The 23,362-nt window shown below is 42.4% G+C and overlaps 1 protein-coding gene across 1 annotated transcript; it reads right to left on the bottom strand.

The window, feature by feature from the left end:
- Positions 1 to 8,683: 8,683 nt before the first annotated feature.
- LOC138961744 (uncharacterized) lies at positions 8,684 to 23,269 on the bottom strand. The gene is made up of 9 exons (XM_070333413.1): positions 22,641 to 23,269; positions 18,968 to 19,212; positions 16,130 to 16,323; positions 15,243 to 15,502; positions 14,339 to 14,536; positions 12,738 to 12,899; positions 12,104 to 12,276; positions 11,447 to 11,675; positions 8,684 to 9,000 (listed from the first exon to the last, which is right to left on the bottom strand). The coding sequence occupies exons 1-9, from the start codon at positions 22,860 to 22,862 to the stop codon at positions 8,740 to 8,742; spliced, it is 1,944 nt and encodes a 647-aa protein (XP_070189514.1). The 5' UTR covers positions 22,863 to 23,269; the 3' UTR covers positions 8,684 to 8,739.
- Positions 23,270 to 23,362: the final 93 nt, after the last annotated feature.

Genomic DNA, 23,362 nt, shown 5'->3' with positions numbered 1-23,362 from the left:
TCCAAAAACATATAAATATGTTATATTCGGATTAAAAACAAGCTCTGAAAATTAAATATATAAAAATTATTATCAAAATTAAATTGTCCAAATCAATTTAAAAACACTTTCATCTTATTCCTTGTCGGTTCCTGATTCCAAAAACATATAGATATGATATGTTTGAATTAAAAACACGCTCAGAAAGTTAAAACAAAGAGAGGTACAGAAAAGCGTGCTATCCTTCTTAGCGCAACTACTACCCCGCTCTTCTTGTCAATTTCACTGCCTTTGCCATGAGCGGTGGACTGACGATGCTACGAGTATACGGTCTTGCTGAAAAATGGCATTGCGTTCAGTTTCATTCTGTGAGTTCGACAGCTACTTGACTAAATATTGTATTTTCGCCGTATGCGACTTGTTATTTTCTCGATTATCTTTTTCCTGTGACCTTTTTGGTTCATAGATAATAACTGATAACAAGAACACAACAAAAACAAAAAAAATAAAGTGTGTTGTTTCGAAATGCAAAAGTCAGTGAAGTTTGTCCAAAATAAACTTGTTTTCGAAAGTTGCCATATTAGGAATGGATGAATAGTTACTGAGGGTTTTGAGAAAGAGAAGTGAGAAAAAGAAACATGCAAACGCGGAAAGAAAAGGCATGGTTGTCATTGGAACCAAAAATGAAGCAGGGTATGGTAGTGTGAATGTTAGACTTTAGCTGAGTATGTAAGAAGCTTGTTGTCTGTTTTTTATATAAGAAGGAAAAATACAACATCCCGTGCTTTATAATGTATTGTTATTTAAATACTGCCAGACAATTGCTTGGAAAATCACTCAATCGATCAACAAGTTCGATAACAGAGATACAATATATTCAGATCTTGTTTCTGTACACCACGTTATCTGAATAGCTGAAGCATTAACTGCATCAATGTTTTAGTTTTAATAGGAACACACACAAAAACAAGTATTTAATGTTATTTTATTTTGCTCAGTATTCTAACATGCCACTGTTGACTTGTATTGACATGTACTCACTTTACTTATCAATCCATTTCTGTGTGCCTTTACAAGTTGAACCCAGGTATGCTTTTGTGTTAAATGTTATTATATCCCACGAGCTGCTTCTCTGTCTCTGTAATTCCACTACGGGTATATATCGTGTATTTTTCGTGTCCAATAAATACACCATGGTTTCCAAAAAATACATCATAGCACCGATTCCGATTTGGCCGAGGAACTATTCTCTTCCGACCTTTGACCTAGCACCGAACATGTGTTTGAGTCATCCTGAACTCAGGTCAAAATGAGTTACTTCCCTTAGGGTCTCATTTATCCCTGACAGGATGCCTTGGTTTTCTTTCTGTGGGTAAGAAATCGATTTTTTTAGAATATATACAAGTCAGCACTCCAACTATAGGATGGTCCATTCTCCTGGCTGCATGGTATTTCAAAAATGCATCTGTTGTCAAGGTGACAGAGAAATAGCAGAGGCGTAGAGGGGCTGGGTGCAGCAATAAAAATAGAAACTGTTTTGTAACAATAAGATTATTGTTATTATGGAAAAATCACAGGTATATTATAACTACTAGTTAGTATCCCCCTTCATTGGCTCTGCCGACGCCCTATTTTAACCGCTTGCTTCCCATTATATAATGAACCGCCCATAGAGCGTCGTTTTCTCGAACTAAATCCTCCAAATCTCATTCACAAAATGTAATTCTGGGTAGGGATATCCTTTTGTGAAACGACGTCACGGCCTATCGGCGATTGGTCTATGCATTTCGGAGCCGGACTACAACATAATGTCGGTCACACTTTAAATTAACGGTCCCTGAGATTGCTTTCCATACAAAGTAAACGAGAGCATAGAGTCAGTTATCAACTTAACTTAGCTCGAATAAGATCGACAGAACGTACAGTACACAAATACGAACTTAAAGACTCGTAAAAGTATGGCAATCCGAATGGTGCAAAAGTCCCTTTTAGCTCTTGATGTCTAAATAACACATTATTTAGCTAAATAACGCGTTATTTAGCTAAACAATGCTTTATTTAGCTATATCATGCATTATTTAGCTAAATAATGCATTGTTTAAATTAAACAATGCATTATTTACAGATACAGAAAAAAGAGAGCCCAGAGCACTAAATAATGCATTGTTTAGCATAAATAAGAGATTGTGTTTGTAAATAACTCATTATTTATAAATAATTACGCGTTTTCTCTAAACAATATATTATATGTAAATAAAGTGTTATTTAAATAAATAAAATATTATTTAGATAAATAAAATATTATTTATCTAAATAAAATATTATTTAGATAAATAAAATATTATATGTAAATAAAATATTATTTATCTAAATAAAATATTATTTATCTAAATAAAATATTATTTAGATAAATAATTTATTATTTAGATAAATAATTTATTATTTAGATAAATAATTTATTATTTACTGTTTTTGCCTTGAAATAGTATTATTACACTAAATAATGCTTTATATAGCTATATAATAGGTTTCCGCTATATAATTCATGATTTGGTAAATAATACATTATATACCGTAAATAAAATATTATATACCGTAAACAATTCATTGTTTAGCGCATCGCGAAGCCGTTTTTTCTCTTGTTGTTTTTTTCCACGTGTTTCCGTGGATCCACGAGAGCTCTGTTGATTCTCAAACTGACCAATCAGACAACTAGCATCTGTACACTAATTAAAGTCCCATTGTTGAGTGTGACGAAAACTCGTGGTGACGATTTTAAAACATGTTGGGTCACGCATGGTCCAATCTTACATGGTCCAATCTTACATGGTCCAACCTTACATGGTCCAACCTTACATGGTCCAACCTTACATGGTCCAATCTTACATGGTCCAACCTTACATGGTCCAACCTTACATGGTCCAATCTTACATGGTCCAATCTTACATGGTCCAACCTTACATGGTTCAACCTTACATGGTCCAATCTTACATGGTCCAATCTTGCATGGTCCAATCTTGCATGGTCCAATCTTACATGGTCCAACCTTGCATGGTCCAACCTTACATGGTCCAACCTTACATGGTCCAATCTTACATGGTCCAACCTTGCATGGTCCAACCTTACATGGTCCAACCTTACATGGTCCAACCTTACATGGTCCAATCTTACATGGTCCAACCTTACATGGTCCAACCTTACATGGTCCAATCTTACATGGTCCAATCTTACATGGTCCAACCTTACATGGTTCAACCTTACATGGTCCAATCTTACATGGTCCAATCTTGCATGGTCCAATCTTACATGGTCCAACCTTGCATGGTCCAACCCTGCATGGTCCAATCTTACATGGTCCAACCTTACATGGTCCAACCTTGCATGGTCCAATCTTACATGGTCCAACCTTACATGGTCCAATCGTGCATGGTCCAACCTTACATGGTCCAATCTTACATGGTCCAACCTTACATGGTCCAATCTTACATGGTCCATATATATTATTGGACCATGTAAGATTGGACCATGCAAGGTTGGACCATGTAAGGTTGGACCATGTAAGAATGGACCATGTAAGGTTGGACCATGTAAGGTTGGACCATGTAAGGTTGGACCATGTAAGATTGGACCATGCAAGGTTGGACCATGCAAGATTGGACCATGCAAGATTGGACCATGTAAGATTGGACCATGTAAGGTTGGACCATGTAAGGTTGGACCATGTAAGATTGGACCATGTAAGGTTGGACCATGTAAGGTTGGACCATGTAAGGTTGGACCATGTAAGATTGGACCATGCAAGGTTGGACCATGCAAGGTTGGACCATGTAAGATTGGACCATGCAAGATTGGACCATGTAAGATTGGACCATGTAAGGTTGAACCATGTAAGGTTGGACCATGTAAGATTGGACCATGTAAGATTGGACCATGTAAGGTTGGACCATGTAAGGTTGGACCATGTAAGATTGGACCATGTAAGGTTGGACCATGTAAGGTTGGACCATGCAAGGTTGGACCATGTAAGGTTGGACCATGCAAGATTGGACCATGCAAGATTGGACCATGTAAGATTGGACCATGTAAGGTTGGACCATGTAAGGTTGGACCATGTAAGATTGGACCATGTAAGGTTGGACCATGTAAGGTTGGACCATGTAAGGTTGGACCATGTAAGATTGGACCATGTAAGATTGGACCATGCAAGGTTGGACCATGTAAGATTGGACCATGTAAGGTTGGACCATGTATGGTTGGACCATGTAAGGTTGGACCATGCAAGGTTGGACCATGTAAGGTTGGACCATGCAAGGTTGGACCATGTAAGATTGGACCATGCAAGATTGGACCATGTAAGATTGGACCATGTAAGGTTGGACCATGTAAGATTGGACCATGTAAGGTTGGACCATGTAAGGTTGGACCATGTAAGGTTGGACCATGTAAGGTTGGACCATGCAAGGTTGGACCATGTAAGGTTGGACCATGTAAGATTGGACCATGTAAGGTTGGACCATGTAAGGTTGGACCATGTAAGATTGGACCATGTAAGATTGGACCATGCAAGGTTGGACCATGCAAGGTTGGACCATGTAAGATTGGACCATGCAAGATTGGACCATGTAAGGTTGGACTATGTAAGGTTGGACCATGTAAGGTTGGACCATGTAAGATTGGACCATGCAAGGTTGGACCATGCAAGATTGGTCCATGCAAGATTGGACCATGTAAGATTGGACCATGTAAGGTTGGACCATGTAAGGTTGGACCATGTAAGATTGGACCATGTAAGGTTGGACCATGTAATGTTGGACCATGTAAGATTGGACCATGCAAGGTTGGACCATGCAAGGTTGGACCATGTAAGATTAGACCATGCAAGATTGGACCATGTAAGATTGGACCATGTAAGGTTGAACCATGTAAGGTTGGACCATGTAAGATTGGACCATGTAAGATTGGACCATGTAAGGTTGGACCATGTAAGGTTGGACCATGTAAGATTGGACCATGTAAGGTTGGACCATGCAAGATTGGACCATGCAAGATTGGACCATGTAAGATTGGACCATGTAAGGTTGGACCATGTAAGGTTGGACCATGTAAGGTTGGACCATGTAAGGTTGGACCATGTAAGGTTGGACCATGTAAGATTGGACCATGTAAGATTGGACCATGCAAGATTGGACCATGTAAGATTGGACCATGTAAGGTTGAACCATGTAAGGTTGGACCATGTAAGATTGGACCATGTAAGATTGGACCATGTAAGGTTGGACCATGTAAGGTTGGACCATGTAAGATTGGACCATGTAAGGTTGGACCATGTAAGGTTGGACCATGTAAGGTTGGACCATGTAAGATTGGACCATGTAAGATTGGACCATGCGTGACCCAACATGTTTTAAAATCGTCACCACGAGTTTTCGTCACACTCAACAATGGGACTTTAATTAGTGTACAGATGCTAGTTGTCTGATTGGTCAGTTTGAGAATCAACAGAGCTCTCGTGGATCCACGGAAACACGTGGAAAAAAACAACAAGAGAAAAAACGGCTTCGCGATGCGCTAAACAATGAATTGTTTACGGTATATAATATTTTATTTACGGTATATAATGTATTATTTACCAAATCATGAATTATATAGCGGAAACCTATTATATAGCTATATAAAGCATTATTTAGTGTAATAATACTATTTCAAGGCAAAAACAGTAAATAATAAATTATTTATCTAAATAATAAATTATTTATCTAAATAATAAATTATTTAGATAAATAATATTTTATTTAGATAAATAATATTTTATTTAGATAAATAATATTTTATTTACATATAATATTTTATTTATCTAAATAATATTTTATTTAGATAAATAATATTTTATTTATCTAAATAATATTTTATTTATTTAAATAACACTTTATTTACATATAATATATTGTTTAGAGAAAACGCGTAATTATTTATAAATAATGAGTTATTTACAAACACAATCTCTTATTTATGCTAAACAATGCATTATTTAGTGCTCTGGGCTCTCTTTTTTCTGCATCTGTAAATAATGCATTGTTTAATTTAAACAATGCATTATTTAGCTAAATAATGCATGATATAGCTAAATAAAGCATTGTTTAGCTAAATAACGCGTTATTTAGCTAAATAATGTGTTATTTAGACATCAAGAGCTAAAAGGGACTTTTGCACCATTCGGATTGCCATATAAAAGCGAGTCGAGAAAATACTCATCCCAACGCTCGAGAACGCAAGTGTAATATTTAAAGTTGAAATCTCTCTTGCCTACCGTGAGCCAGATTAACTCAGTTGGTAAAGCAACCGATCGCTTGTCTTCAAGCATGAGTATATCTTCCATAGTCTTGGTTATCTCACAAGTGTTTACACATTACTGCAAATAAAGCACGCATGATGATTCCCCCCCCCCCCCCCACCACCACCCCCCCCCCCCCCCCCCCCCCCAGTAATATAAGTGGTTTTTGATAATGTTTTGATTCTTGGAAGTGGCTTTTAGTAATGTAATTGTGCTCGGAAATGGCTTTTAATGATGGAATTGTTCTCGGAAGTGGCTTATAGTAATGGAATTGTTCTCGGAAGTGGCTTTTAATGATAGAATTGTTCTCGGAAGTGGCTTTTAATAATAGAATTGTTCTCGGAAGTGGCTTTTAGTAATGGAATTATTCTCGGAAGTGGCTTTTAATAATGGAATTGTCCTCGGAAGTGGCTTTTAATAATGTAATTGTTTTCGAAAATGGCTTTTAATAATGGAATTATTTTCGGAAGTGACTTTTAATAATGGAATTCTTCTCGGAAGTGGCTTTTAATAATTGAATTGTTTCCGGAAGTGGCTTTTACTAATGGAATTGTTTTCGGAAGTGGCTTTTAATAATGGAAATGTCCTCGGAAGTGGCTTTTAATGATGGAATTGTTCTCGGAAGTGGCTTTTAATAATGGAATTGTTCTCGGAAGTGGCTTTTAATAATGGCATTGTTTTCGAAAGTGGCTTGTAATAATAGAATTGTCCTCGGAAGTGGCTTTAGATAATGGAATTGTTCTCGGAAGTGGCTTTTAATGATGGAATTGTTCTCGGAAGTGGCTTTTAATAATGGAATTGTTTTCGGAAGTGGCTTTTGATAATGAAATTGTCCTCGGAAGCGGCTTTTGGAATTGTTCTCGGAAGGGGCTTTTAGTAATGTAATTGTGCTCGGAAATGGCTTTTAATGATGGAATTGTTCTCGGAAGTGGCTTTTAATGATGGAATTGTTCTCGGAAGTGGCTTTTAATAATGGAATTGTTTTCGGAAGTGGCTTTTGATAATGAAATTGTCCTCGGAAGCGGCTTTTGGAATTGTTCTCGGAAGGGGCTTTTAATAATGGAATTGTTCTCGGAAGTAGCTCTTTTTTATATCAAACATGTCAGCTCGGCAGCACTGCAGTGTCATCTTCAGAGGGTAGCCCACCGCAGCGACCCGAGATTCCTCCCTAGAGCGTCTGTAAAATGCAAAAGTCTGGCAGCGGAACGAAATTCAGATGTGGATGGAGCAGTGAATGCAGAGACGGGGCGGTGTGAGAGCAAATGTTAGGGCAGAAAAAAAAAATGTCAGCCACACACAAAAAGCAATTAGGAAGGTCACGTTCTGATGCTGTTATCACGTGTACAAAGCCTAGACAGACCTGAGCAGAGATAGAAACAGCGAGAAAATGATAAATAAAGACACCATCTGCAAGTGAGAGTCACACAGAATTAGTCGCATGACACACATGAGAGAAAAGAAAGCATTGAAATGAACCAACGGCTATCGTCGCGTATTGTGAGGGCTTCCATTCCTTTGTTTCTTACCTATTGTCTTTATAGTGCTCTGTCTCAGTTGGTTGTGACTCGCACTGAACAATGTTAAAAACCAAAATGAATATAGGTTGAGTACACACTCAAATTTGTGAACTTTATGCTAACGTCGAGTTTAAAGATATAATGTCGAAGGCGCCATTCTGGAAAGTTCTCTGACGATTTGTCGGAAGGTCGTGAGGTCAAATCCCGGCCGCGGCCGCTTGGTGTGTTAAGGGTGGAGATTTTTCCGATCTCCCGGGTCAACTTATGTTCAGACCTGCTAGTGCCTTATCCCCCTTCGTGTGGACACGCAAGCACAAGACCAAGTGCGCACGGAAAAGGTCCTGTAATCCATGTCAAAGTTCGTTGGGTTACAGAAACACGAAAATACCCAGCATGCTTCCCCTGAAAGCGGCGTATGGCTGCCCGCACGGCGGGGTGAAAACGGTCATCATACACGTAAAAACCCACTCGTGCAAAAACATGAGTGAACGTGGGAGTTTCAGCCCATGAACGAAGAAGAATAAGTTGAAAAAGACATACTGTTACCCGCGTAACATGGTTTCTACTGATACACACCTCTGGAGAATAACCCCTATGTGCGAATGCTATTAAGGATAACTCTCGCTGAAGGGATTCGCTACGTGTACTTTTACGTTTTTAGGTGCCAGTGTCACATGGTAAAAAGAAACTTCAAACAAGCCAGCATTTTTGAAAACACACACACACACACACACACACACACACACACACACACACACACACACACACACACACACACACACACACACACACACACACACACACACACACACACACACACACACAGCTTGCTAATGAAAAAAACACAATGCCAAAATACGATTTTCCGTATCAATAAACTTGTTATGCTTTATTTTCAATCATTGTCCAAGCCTAGTGATAAAGTCGACCACCAGGGTAATAATGGCGGGCCAAATTCGAGCGAGTAAAGTCATACTCGAAGATGCAGGGAGCTCCTCCGGCCTTGACACTAACCCAACCTTTCTCGTCAAGGTCAGTGAGAACAGAAGGAAGGTCAAAGAGCTGCGTGTACTCAAGGGACGCAATCCTGTTGTGCTGCGCGCCCCAGTCTGTCTCAAAGTAGTACCCGTACAGATGATCCACCCGACGCTTGCCCCGGGCCGGCCAGTTGATCTGAAACGATGCATGTCAAACTGTCTTAAGTCCTGACCAGGTAACAATCTTCCGCCTGAGAACAGGGTTGATGTGCACGAGAACATTGCCACCCAAACGAGCGCCACCCGCATTGTTGGATTGGTTGAAACTGAGATGTTTTGTGATTTCAACGAATAAGAACCCGCGGTTTGTTCTCTCCCGTTTGGGTGGCAACAACTGTCGGTTCGTGCACCTCAGCCTAGGGCATTGCATGCCGTGCCCTCCCCCATGTGCCCCTGTGGAGAGGCAGAACAAGACGCAGCCCACATCCTACAGGACTGCAGGAACCTCCCCCACCTTGAGGACAGAGACTTGGCCTAGGCCCACAACCCTCCAAGAAAAACGGCACGGTCCCCTGGAGGCTCTACAAAAGGCCAACAGCTTCATATCCAGAGCTGGACTCCAAGTGTAAAGATGATCGACAAGAAGAAGAAGAAGAAGAAGAAGAAGAAGAAGAAGAAGAAGAAGAAGAAGAAGAAGAAGAAGAAGAAGAAGAAGAAGAAGAAGAAGAAGAAGAAGAAAAAACTGTCTTAAAGCCGAAGACACAAGTTAATGAGATACGACACACATTGCAAAAACCACGGCGTTTCTTCTTGACCCTGCTTCCATCTAAAAATGAAATATAATAGTTATGACGTCAAAAGCGAAGTGAAGTCCGAGAAGACGTCATAAGTGGGAGTAACGGCGTCACATAAAGGTTCTGTCACGTCTTTGGTATGTCGTCACGTCTTATGTATGGCTCTTGGTGACGTACATGAGTCATATCAGCAGAGAAAAAATAATCGCAAGGTCACCGCCAGGTTGTGCATGTATCAGTGTCGTATCACATTAAAGGCTCATCATCTCAGATCTGACGAGGCATGGCATAAGCAAGGGAATCCCTCCACTTGTACACATACTACAAATCAACAACATTAGTGGTTTCTAGAGTTGAAATATTTGTTATCACTTATATTCCCAATGGCAATTAGTGTCATTCTGTTCAACTAAATCATAACAAATACCTCTTTGCATAGGAAGCAGTAATAATGTTGATTTTGTTGGTATGTGTCTAAATGGCAGGGTGGCTTTATCCCATGCAAAGATCAATCAATCAATCAATATGAGGCTTATATCGCGCGTATTCCGTGGGTACAGTTCTAAGCGCAGGGATTTATTTTTATTTTTTATTTTTTATTTTATGCAATTTATATCGCGCACATATTCAAGGCGCAGGGATTTATCTATGCCGTGTGAGATGGAATTTGTTTACACAATACATCACGCATTCACATCGGCCAGCAGATCGCAGCCATTTCGGCGCATATCCTATTTTAACGGCCTATTATTCCAAGTCACACGGGTATTTTGGTGGACATTTTTATCTATGCCTATACAATTTTGCCACGAAAGACCCTTTTGTCAATCGTGGGATCTTTAACGTGTACAGCCCAATGTAGTGTACACGAAGGGGCCTCGATTTATCGTCTCATCCGAAAGACTAGCACTTGAACCCACCACCTAGGTTAGGAAAGGGGGGAGAAAATTGCTAACGCCCTGACCCAGGGTCGAACTCGCAACCTCTCGCTTCCGAGCGCAAGTGCGTTACCACTCGGCCTCCCAGTCCAAAGAGAGAAATAAAGAGAGAGAAGAAAAAAAGAAATAATTATTTGGGCAGATATAAGACAACGAGCAAATACGTTTCACCAACAGGGCTGTTCCACTTAATGGGAAAGTAGAAAAGCACATTACGTACCACGTGTAGATCTTCAACTAGCCTGGATAATGTCCCTTGGTATCTTGTTCTGCGCTCTCTGGCTACCCCCCAACGTACCTTTGACATTTCTTACACGTGGACATTCATGTGTATGCCATTTTCTGCCCCATGTGAAGGCAGCAATATTCTATTTCAAATGTGAACGAAACAATCGTGTTCTAACAACCTGACACTGCGAAGACACTCGTGAATATTTACTGAATCCTCTGGACGCCAGAAACCAAACAACGTTGTGGTTAACACATCGTTGAACTATGCCACTGTTTCTAACCAAAAGGCAGAGAAAAACTAAAGTCACACACATTTTGTGTGTGTGTGTGTTTGCTTAACGCCCAGCCGACCACGAAGGGCCATATCAGGGAGGTGCTGCTTTGACATATAACGTGCGCCACACACAAGACAGAAGTCGCAGCACAGGCTTCATGTCTCACCCAGTCACATTATTCTGACACCGGACCAACCAGTCCTAGCACTAACCCAATAATGCCAGACGTCAGGCGGAGCAGCCACTAGATTGCCAATTTTAAAGTCTTAGGTATGACCCGGCCGGGGTTCGAACCCACGACCTCCCGATCACGGGGCGGACGCCTTACCACTAGGCCAACCGTGCCGGTAGTCACACACATATAAACAATCACAACAACAAAATTGAATAAGAGAAGCAGTCACCTCAAACATTTGCTGCAAGGCCAACAGGTTGTAGCCTATGACGACGATGGATTTGTTGGCAGGGGAGTGGAAGGAGCAGTTGACCAACAGGGGTGTATTGGCTGTGGCGCGGATCTGAGCAGCCAGGCTGGACTTGTACTGCTTTGTGGTGCACGTGAAGTCCGAGTCCCAGGCAAAAGAGATGACCTTCTGCACTCGGACACTGGCCACGCCCAGCGCTCGGTCCACTCTGCACAAGAAAGGGTCAAAACGGTCTTGTTTCACAGGTTTCTCCTCGGCAAACATAACCCAATTGCTGTGTTTTGTACTTGGTTTGAATAGATCGTGTAACGGAATGATCGCGGTTTCATTGAGTATCAGGATTGCAACGAGTGAAGACATATATCGGTTTTGACTTGAGGCTCGCGTGATCACTGTTGTCTTTATCTAGCTTTGGACACTCTGTTAAGCAACTCGCCCATACCGGAGTGTGTGTGTGTGTGTGTGTGTGTGTGTGTGTGTGTGTGTGTGTGTGTGTGTGTGTGCGTGCGTGCGTGCGTGCGTGCGTGTGTGTGTGTGTGTGTGCGTGCATGCGTACGTACGTGCGTGCGTGCGTGCGTGCGTACTTGCGTGAGTGCGTGCGTGCGTGCGTGCATGTGTGAATGTGTGTGTGTGTACCTTGCTTTGGACGCCCTGTTGAGCAGCTCGCCCATACCGGAGGCCTTGGTGTCGACAGGTAGACAGGGGTCGTCACGCAGGTACTCGAAAGCCTCCACGTTGAGCCACAACTCGAAGGACACGCCGTGTTCACCTTGCAGGCTGTCGTGACTCTTCTCGAAGGCAGCGAACACCTGAAATGAAACGAATAATGCATGTTAATACGTGCTTCAAAACAATTAACTGAACATTCAAACAGGAGGTGACAAAAGAAACGTGACATCATGAGTAACATCTCACACCTCAAGTCCTTTTCTTTTATTTCTGAGAGCCTCGAAACATAGAAAATGTCAATGTTCTAAAGTCAACCCTTGTAAAACACACAAGGGTAACATCTTATTTTGAACATTTCATTCAAAACGCAATGCAACCATTCCCTGTTTTTTTCAGTTGTATTTGTTTCTGGCTGTAGGTATAAGTTAGTTAGTTAGTCAGTCAGTCAGTCAGTCCGTTAGTCAGTCAGTCAGTCAGTCAGTCAGTCCGTTAGTCAGTCAGTCAGTCAGTCAGTCCCTCAGACAGTGGCTCAGTCGGTTAAATGCAGCCGAGTTGCTGTAGGCTGTCAACTCATCCCAACCCCCATCATGACAATCCTGACCTCCTGGTTACTGGCAGAACACGCCTCCTCAAATGTGACGTTCTCCTTGAGGTTGGGGTCTAGGTAGTGGAGAATTCTGTCCAGTGTCTCGTCTCCCATCTTCACGGGTAGTTGTTTCTGGGTCGGCCAGTAGTAACACCCCTTGCCGGCTCCACGCCCTTCCTGCGAAAAAACACACGTCAGTACGGATGAAGTTGTCAGAAAAGTTGTAGCAGGCGCTGGACGTTTTTGTATGTGTGTGTTTCTCTTCATTTGCAACGCAAAACAATGCATTCATCTCTGTTCCCAATGCTGCTTACTAATATAGCCTACAGCAAATTTCATTTACATAATTATGGGCAAAAAAGCGACGATTTTGGCTGCCAGCGTAACACATAAGGGACACAACTGCGTTCGTGAGATAGACGGAAATGATGTGGTCACCTCCCTTACAATTACGACGTTCGGGATTTTTAGTCTATTGTCTTTCTGTCCATGTGTCTGTTTGTCCACCAATCCCTGGAGTGGAAGTCCTTGCTCGCTTCTTTGTTTGGAATCTTAGCTTTTGTCAGTCTGTGTATCTGTCTCTGAGATTAGTTCCATTGGTTCATTAAAAATATTTCTAACCAAAACTCCGCGTACATGTATTCTATGTATGCTGGATAAGAGGTCAGTTACCAGACTTTTCTTAGACGTGTTGAGGTCAATCAATCAATCAATCAATCTTATATCGCGCATATTCCGTGGGTACAGTTCTAGGCGCTCTGCAGTGATGCCGTGTGAGATGAAATTTTATACGGCCAGTAGATTGCAGCCATTTCGGCGCATATTTACCTTCCACGGCCTATTATTCCAAGTCACACGGGTATAGGTAGACAATTATTAACTGTGCCTAAGCAATTTTGCCAGGAAAGACCCTTTTGTCAATCGTGGGATCTTTAACGTGCACACCCAATGTAGTGTACACGGGGGGAGGTTCGGACACCGAAGAGAGTCTGCACACAAAGTTGACTCTGTGAAATAAATTTCCGCCGAACCTGGGATCGAACTCACGCTGACAGCGGCCAACTGAATACAAATCCAGCGCGCTACCAACTGAGCTATATCCCCGGAGGTCCCACAGTAGGCAGTTTGAGTGAGATCATATTGGCAATGGTTGATCAATGGTCACAGCGATGTATCGGGATTTACCACATCATAGCAACCCGATATTTACGACAGGGCAGTGACTGACAGGCTGACTACACGAGCCGAAGCTATGAAGCCCAACTAAGTTGTAATGTCTAAGAAAAAAATATTATGTTGATGCGAAAACCTTTCAAATGCAATAAAAACGGTATGTTTCATCGGTTGACGATTTCGTTCTTGACAATTTGACACAAAAAGCGGTAGAATACCGGAAATGCCTAAAACCCGTTTAATGCTGAATAAGGTGAGGGATTGAAACAAAAATGATCATGGAAAACTAACTAGCCCCCCCCCCCCCCCTCCCCCAGCCATGCACAGCGATGCACAGCGATGACGTCGACCTGTCCAGTGTTGGCGATGGTCGCCAAGCCCAGTACACCTTGACTGCAACAATACATATCAGGTACGGCTAAACTATATAGTTTTCCTCTCACCTGCACAGCGATGACGTCGACCTGTCCCGTGTTGGCGATGGCCTCCAAGCCCTGCACGTGCTGCAGGACAGTGGCGTTGAGCTGTGACCTGTTGAGGTCGATGAAGGGCGACAGTGCCAGCTTCTTGCTGCCGGGTTGCCCGTGCACCATCTTCCCCAGCCGTGTGTACAGCGCCACGAAGGGCGAGCTGGGGTCAATCTGGTGACAGGGATCATTAGCACAGTGTGTGAGAGGGATACTGGTTGCCCGTGCACCATCTTCCCCAGCCGTGTGTACAGCGCCACGAAGGGTGAGCTGGGGTCAACCTGATGACAGGGATCAATAGCACAGTGTGTGAGAGGGATACTGGTTGCCCGTGCACCATATTCCCCAGCCGTGTGTACAGCGATACGAAGGGCGAGCTGGGGTCAATCTGGTGACAGAGATCATTAGGATAGTGTGTGTGATGGAAACGGGTAGTACGTGACGTGTGTAGTGACACGAAGGGAGACATGGTGGCCAGGTTTTATGTGATCTTTTGCAAGCATTTAATACGTTATATGTCTTTAAATAGTTGATGCTTCATTTGTTTTTGAACAGTTTCCTTCTCAAGCGATTCATACTTTATTTTTCTTTGAACATTTGTTTTGCGCTATATTGATAGTCCATTTGTATTAACAGGTTTTTTTCTTTTCCAAGTGATTCGATGCTTTATTTATCTTTGAACAGTTTCTTTCTTAAGCGGTTAATACTTCATTTGTCTTTAAACAGTTTCTTTCACAAGCAATTAATACTCTATTTGTTTTTAAACTATTTCTTTCTCAACCAGTTACGAGATACTTCATTTGTCTTTGCACAGTTTCTTTCTCGAACGATTAACACTTGATTAGTCAGTTTTTTACAACAGAGTTGGTGTGTGCATTACCTGAGCGAGACAACACTCGTCAGTGCTGTAGTACCCAGCCAGCGACTTGTTGTACACAGACTGCTCAAACATATGTGACCTTGACGACCGCCGTGACTTTGAAGACCTCCGTGACCTTGACGACCTCCGTGACCTTGAATGGACCGTGACCTTGGCCTTGACATTGCTGTAGCGTGCCTGGTGTTCGTGCAGCACACGGTAAACCCAGCCGTAGTACGCTCCCATCAATGACTGGTCGAAAAAGGCTCCCAAGCCTTGTCCTTTATGACAAACAAAGAGAAATAACACAGCTAAGTGTTGGATGAACGCGATTGAGTCGTAATGATGCAACCAAGGCCGAGGTGCACGAGCAAGTTACCGGGTGGGAGCCAGCCGCGATGTTGGATTGGTTGAAATGGACATTTGTTGTCATTTCAACGAATCAGAACCCGCCGTTTGTTCCATTAATTTTGTTCTCACCCGGTTGGGTGGCACCCACTTTCGCGTGGTACACTTCAGCCCAGCAATCCTGACAGACGAAATGTTCGCTTCCATGCAGAGATTCGGAGACTAAATTGGCGTCCCTTTTTTCGACTATAGAGCGGACCACACGACGATAGGTACACACATAATGTGTACTTGTCCCCCCTCCCCTCTTCTCACCAAAGCAGGCCCTTTTGTTAACTATTGAGCAGACCTCCCAAGGTTGGTGTGTTGCTGGTTTCTGTCATGTCCCTTTAACCCATTTGTTTCTTTTTCTCAGCGACCACACCAAGGACCTCAAACAGTGTGAGTGGTCCTAACCTCTAACCAAAGTAGCACTCTTGTTCGAGGTGACAATGCAAGTAAATCTCAGAGACTGTAAATGGTCCTATCCCTTCACAAAAGTAGAACATCACACAACCCACCTCTGCCATAGTGTCCACGGGAATAAGCAGCACCCTGACCCTGGTCAGCAGCAGAGGGGGCAGCGGGCAAACCGAAGTACACGGACATGTTGCGCTCAGCGGCAGCGGTCAGTAGCAGAGAGTGGGGGTCAGTGCCAGCGAACGACGTCAACAGCACCACTACGTCAGTCCCGCTCGGGAAGTTGCACGGTTTGCTGTTGGAAAAATCAATCAATCAATCAATCAATCAATCAATCAATCAATCAATCAATCAATCAAGCAAGCAAGCAAGCAATCAATCCATCCATCAACCCATCCATCCATCTATCAGTGAGGTAATCAATCGATGAGAGTTATAGATTCGTGTACACTACATTGGGGTGTGCATGTTAAAGATCCCACGATTGACAAAAGGGTCTTTCCTGGCAAAATTGTAGATAAAAAATGTCCATCAAATACCCGTGTGACTTGGAATAAAGGCCGTGAAAGGTGAATGCTCGCCCTAATAGGCTTGAGGTTCGCTGGTAGATGTGAATGCGTGATATATTGTGTAAAAAAAAATTCCATCTCACACGGCATTAATAGGTACCATGCACCTTGTGTGGTGAGATATGTGCGCAATATAAATTCTCGTAAATAAAATAAAATAGATGAGTTCGGTCAGCAGTAGAGAGTGGGCGTCAATGCCCGCGAATGACGTCAACAGAACCATTACGTCAGTCCCGCTCGGCGCTCGGAAAATCGCTCAGCCTACTTGTAGACAAAGAGATTCTTCTTGTAAAAACAATACTCTACCGATTTCGTTATTACGAAATGTATTTTGCATTCCATTGTGAAAATCGATCATTTTGTGATTTAATTGTCAATGAATTTGCAATCCGCTAGCTTAAAAGGTTGATCTTTGGTAATCAATTAATAGTAACGTGCAGCCAATTAAAATGAAATATGTGGGAAAAGGGAGTTTATTTTGCGATAGTGTGACACTAATAATAATAATAATGCAAACTTTTATAGCGCTATTCTAGAAAAATGTCTACTCTTAGCGCTTTACAATACATACATCGACCAAGCATACTATACACGCACAGGCAAAGAAACCGACCAAACATAACCAACAAACTATACATGCACAGGCAAAGAAAACGACCAAACATACAATACACGCACAGGCAAAGATAACGACCAAACATAAACAAACATACTATGACCAATCATAACCAACATACTATACGCGCGCAGGCAAAGAGAACAATCAGCACATGTAATAATTACTGACAACTAATGATGCAGGCATACAATGACAATCCAATACACAGCCTAGGCACAAGAACCACATAAGGCTACTGTATAAAAACGTGTCAACAATACTATTTACACACACACAAACAGTGCTGACACAAAGCGCAGAAAATATATATACACGTTATTTTAGGCACTAGGTAGGGGGTGAGGTGGGGCGGGATGGGGTGGGTGGGGAGATGCTGGAGGGAAAATCACTTGCGCTGAAAGAGGTGTGTTTTGAGATTTGTCTTGAATGTAGTGAGAGAATCTGTGTGTCTGAGAGGCAGAGGTAATCTATTCCAGGTCACAGGGGCTTGATAGGCGAAGGACCTCTCGCCACATGTCTTTGTTTGCACTGTGGGGAGTCGGAAGAGTCGAGTGTCGGCGGCGGAGCGAAGCTGACGAGAGGGGGTGTAGAGATTGAGGAGTTCTGAGAAGTATTCTGGGGCAGAACCAGAAACGACGGCAAAAGAAAGAGAGGAGAGTTTGTATTCGATCCTTTTAGTGATAGGCAGCCAGTGTAGAGAGTGAAGAAGGGGTGTGGCGTGTTCATACTTGGAAGATTTGAAGACCAGGCGGGCAGCGTTATTTTGGATCCTTTGAAGTCTATCTAAAAGGTACTTAGGGAGACCGGCCAGAAGAGAATTGCAATAATCTATCTTTGAGAGGACTAAAGAACACACTAACGTTTTGGTTGCATCAGTGGTGAGGTAGTGACGGACTGAACTAATCTTGCGCAGCTCTAGATAGGCGGACTTGCAGATGTTAGAGATGTGTTTTTGGAAAGAGAGAGTTGGATCGAGAGTGACGCCAAGGCTGCGGACAGACGGAGAGAAAGAGATAGGTAGTTCGTTGACAGTGAGAGAGGCAGGAAGAGAAGGGTGATTGAGAAATTTCTTGGGACAGGCCAGCATAACTTCGGTTTTGTCACTATTTAACTGGAGTTTGTTTAAAGACATCCAATCACTGAGGTCCGCAATGCAATCCTGTGTCCGAGATACCAGAACGTCAACTTCAGCAAGAGGGGCAGACTGATGAAGCTGTGTATCATCAGCGAAACTCTCGTGCGACAACGCGACACTAACTAAGATAAAAGATCTTAATACATCGTTATAATCAAACAAAGACATATGAAAAGATCGACTTTTACTCAAAGTAGGAAGGTTTTAAACATTGCAATATATGCTTGTAATAAAACAAACAGAGCTTTTATTCTTAGACACAGGTAATCATGACAGAGAGCAAAACAAGAAAATACAAAAATACCCGAGGTAAAATAAATTTAAATCCAACATAACACACACACACATAATCAAAAATCACCACAACATGGCTGTTAGATTACTTTTTTTCATCTCGTTTTATCAAAATAACAGAAAAGAACATACATGTGGAAAAAAAAACAAGACACAATTACATGAACAAAAGAACAAGATTCAATAAAAAAAAAACCCATATAAATTGTATAAAATAGATTAGGTAAAATTAAAAAAAGACATGTTGAATCAAATCAAACGAACTGACACCGCAGAAAAGTAAGTTTTCAACAATAAATACCACTACTATCTAACACCTCACCTTTCATCAAAGTCCCCGGCAGGCAGCACGATCCTGTAGTAGATCCTGGAGCTGTTGATCTTGCGATCCACCCGCGGACACATCATGATGACGTCACTGAAGCCTTCCTCGTACTCATACGTCACAAGGGCAGTGACGTTGAGCCCGAAGCTCTCCAGTTCCGTCACCGCCTCGTCATAGCAGTGACCGCCGAACACCCCGGTACTGGAGTGACTGCTGCCGCACCAGGTAAAGTCTGGGTCTCTCTGGAACAATCATGAGCACACAATAGAGATTTGTTTGTTTGCTTGCTAAACGCCCAGCCGACCACGAAGAGCCATATCAGGGCGGTGCTGCTTTGACATATAACGTGCGCCACACACAAGACAGAAGTCGCAGCACAGGCTTCATGTCTCACCTAGTCACATTATTCTGACACCGGACCAACCAGTCCTAGCACTAACCCCATAATGCCAGACGCCAGGCGGAGCAGCCACTAGATTGCCAATTTTAGAGTCTTAGGTATGACCCGGCCGGGGTTCGAACCCACGACCTCCCGATCACGGGGCGGACGCCTTACCACTAGACCAACCGAACCGGTCACAATAGAGAAACAGAGTGACTACTGCCGCACCAGGTGAAGTCTGGGTCTCTCTGGAACAATCATGAGCACACAATAGAGAGACAGAGTGGCTACTGCCGCACCAGGTAAAGTCTGGGTCTCTCTGGGACAAACATGGACACATCATAGAGAGACAGAGTGACTACTGCCGCACCAGGTAAAGCCTGGGTCTCTCTGGGACAAACATGGACACATCATAGAGAGACAGAGTGACTACTGCCGCACCAGGTAAAGTCTGGGTCTCTCTGGGACAATCATGAACACACAATAGAGAGACAGAGTGACTACTGCCGCACCAGGTAAAGTCTGGGTCTCTCTGGGACAAACATGGACACATCATAGAGAGACAGAGTGACTACTGCCGCACCAGGTAAAGTCTGGGTCTCTCTGGAACAATCATGAGCACACAATAGAGAGACAGAGTGACTACTGCCGCACCAGGTAAAGTCTGGGTCTCTCTGGGACAAACATGGACACATCATAGAGAGACAGAGTGACTACTGCCGCACCAGATGAAGTCTGGGTCTCTCTGGGACAAACATTGACACATCATAGAGAGACAGAGTGACTACTGCCGCACCAGGTAAAGTCTGGGTCTCTCTGGGACAAACATGGACACAGCATAGAGAGACAGAGTGACTACTGCCGCACCAGGTGAAGTCTGGGTCTCTCTGGAACAATCATGAACACACAATAGAGAAACAGAGTGACTACTGCCGCACCAGGTGAAGTCTGGGTCTCTCTGGAACAATCATGAGCACACAATAGAGAGACAGAGTGACTACTGCCGCACCAGGTAAAGTCTGGGTCTCTCTGGGACAAACATGGACACATCATAGAGAGACAGAGTGACTACTGCCGCACCAGGTAAAGCCTGGGTCTCTCTGGGACAAACATTGACACATCATAGAGAGACAGAGTGACTACTGCCGCACCAGGTGAAGTCTGGGTCTCTCTGGGACAAACATGGACACATCATAGAGAGACAGAGTGACTACTGCCGCACCAGGTAAAGCCTGGGTCTCTCTGGGACAAACATGGACACATCATAGAGAGACAGAGTGACTACTGCCGCACCAGGTAAAGTCTGGGTCTCTCTGGGACAAACATGGACACATCATAGAGAGACAGAGTGACTACTGCCGCACCAGGTCTCTCTGGGACAATCATGGACACAGCATAGAGAGACAGAGTGACTACTGCCGCACCAGGTGAATTCTGGGTCTCTCTGGGACAAACATTGACACATCATAGAGAGACAGAGTGACTACTGCCGCACCAGGTGAAGTCTGGGTCTCTCTGGGACAAACATTGACACATCATAGAGAGACAGAGTGACTACTGCCGCACCAGATAAAGTCTGGGTCTCTCTGGGACAAACATGGACACAACATAGAGAGACAGAGTGACTACTGCCGCACCAGGTGAAGTCTGTGTCTCTCTGGGAACCAATAATTATGGACGCAATGAATTTCTAGAGCTAATGAGTGTTTTAAGAGGAGTGAAAAGAAGATGTTTAAGCAAAAATACACAGCCATCAAACAAGCAAACAGGCAGAGCGGCTAATTAAAAAAGAATATTATAGTTAAGGCATGCAAACTTTGATTAAACAGTACCAAACACACTAAAACTATCACAAACAACAACAGGCATATCTAAACATTCGACCATACAAACACATCTAACACAATAACTGATTTCTACAACTCACCGACTGATTGACCGTATAGCCACTTAAATTACTAATTAACCAAATACAATGCAAACCGCCTGAATGTAATTTTTTCAGTACAGCTTCTTCCAGTTGTACATGTGTCCCAGTTTTTTTTAAACTGAATGATTTATACTTAACATGGCTTGTCATTTGTCCAATGATGTTTCTTAATATCAAAACATATCTTGTAACGCATGCATACATTCTTATTTGAATCTCACACGCACTTCGTCAAACATAACTCCAGAAAGACATTATTTTCAACAGGTCAACATTCGTGTGTAAACGTTTAACCTCGTGGATCAAATAATATCACACAATACACAACTATTTCGAACTAGATTGAAAACAAAAACAAGAGAGGTATGTAATTGGAATTACAAAAACACGGTGTGCATGTAACTGTCTTTTTACATTTAGTCAAGTTTTGACTAAATGTTTTAACGTAGAGGGGGGAATCGAGACGAGGGTATGGTGTATGTGTGTGTGTGCGTGTGTGTGTGTAGAGCGATTGAGAGTAAACTACTGGACCGATCTTTATGAAATTTGACATGAGAGTTCCTGGGTATGAAACCCCCAGACTTTTTTTCATTTTTTTGATAAATGTCTTTGATGACGTCATATCCGGCTTTTTGTAAAAGTTGAGGCGGCACTGTCACACCCTCATTTTTCAATCAAATTGATTGAAATTTTGGCCAAGCAATCTTCGACGAAGGCCGGGGTTTGGTATTGCATTTCAGCTTGGTGGCTTAAAAATTAATTAATGACTTTGGTCATTAAAAATCTGAAAATTGTAATTAAAGTTATTTTTTTATAAAACGATCCAAATTTACGTTCATCTTATTCTTCATTATTTTCTGATTCCAAAAACATATAAATATGTTATATTCGGATTAAAAACAAGGTCTGAAAATTAAACATATACAAATTATTATCAAAATCAAATTTCCGAAATCGATTTAAAAACACTTTCATCTTATTCCTTGTCGGTTCCTGATTCCAAAAACATATAGATATGATATGTTTGGATTATAAACACGCTCAGAAAGTTAAAACGAAGAGAGGTACAGAAAAGCGTGCTATCCTTCTCAGCGCAACTACTACCCCGCTCTTCTTGTCAATTTCACTGCCTTTGTCACGAGCGGTGGACTGACGATGCTACGAGTATACGGTCTTGCTGAAAAATTGCATTGTGTTCAGTTTCATTCTGTGAGTTCGACAGCTTGACTAAATGTTGTATTTTCGCCTTACGCGACTTGTTTTGTTTGTTTTTATTCAGAATTTTGGAATGTTGGCAGTCTTTTGTTTTTTGGATCATTACGAACTAGCTTAAAACGAATATCTAATTAACTACTCACCATCAAGTCCTCCCGAGTCCTCTTGATGATGGGGGGAGCACGGAGAAACACAGTGTCCCCTCCCTGTTCCTGAAACTCCGCCAGGGTTTGATTCCATTCCTTGTACGTGAAGCGATCGCGGAACCAAGATGCCGTGATGGGGTACTTTGGGCCATCGGAGTAGCTTTGTCCTGGTACAACCAGGAGGGGTATCATCCCCAGAAGAAGCACCGTGATTTTCATCTTCCAAAATATTTCTTTTGATTGCCTAAGTTGAACACGCACACAATGATTTCGTCAGTTTTCCAACAAGTTTGAAGTTGTACCTGAACTATTTGTGTATGCAGAATGATACAGTTTACGATTTGTTGGTGCTTTTAGTGTAAGAAAACTCCACTACAATCCTCGTATGTTTCTGCAGTTCAACGTATACCATTCAAAACAAACCCACCTTGCTCTCAAACTAAATCATTTTGTCTTCTCAGTGTAATTGTGTCATGTTCAAATCCTTGTCCAACTTGGCACAAGATGAATTTATACCAGTCGAAACAGGCGTTTTTCGCTCCGAAACCAAACACCTCTATCTCATCATTGGTATTTTGTCCAGTATCAGCTTGCACATCATCAGTTTGCACAAACGACCAAAACGAGAAACACCACAAGACTGCTACAAACCACAGTAGAGTGAGGTCTACCCTTTCTCGCACGGACTAAACATTTTCCAGTCTCCAGTTCAAGTTTAA

This window comes from Littorina saxatilis, linkage group LG3 (assembly GCF_037325665.1).
Source record: "Littorina saxatilis isolate snail1 linkage group LG3, US_GU_Lsax_2.0, whole genome shotgun sequence".
NCBI classification, from domain to species: Eukaryota; Metazoa; Mollusca; class Gastropoda; order Littorinimorpha; family Littorinidae; genus Littorina; species Littorina saxatilis.
This window is presented reverse-complemented; position numbering and strand designations above follow the sequence as displayed.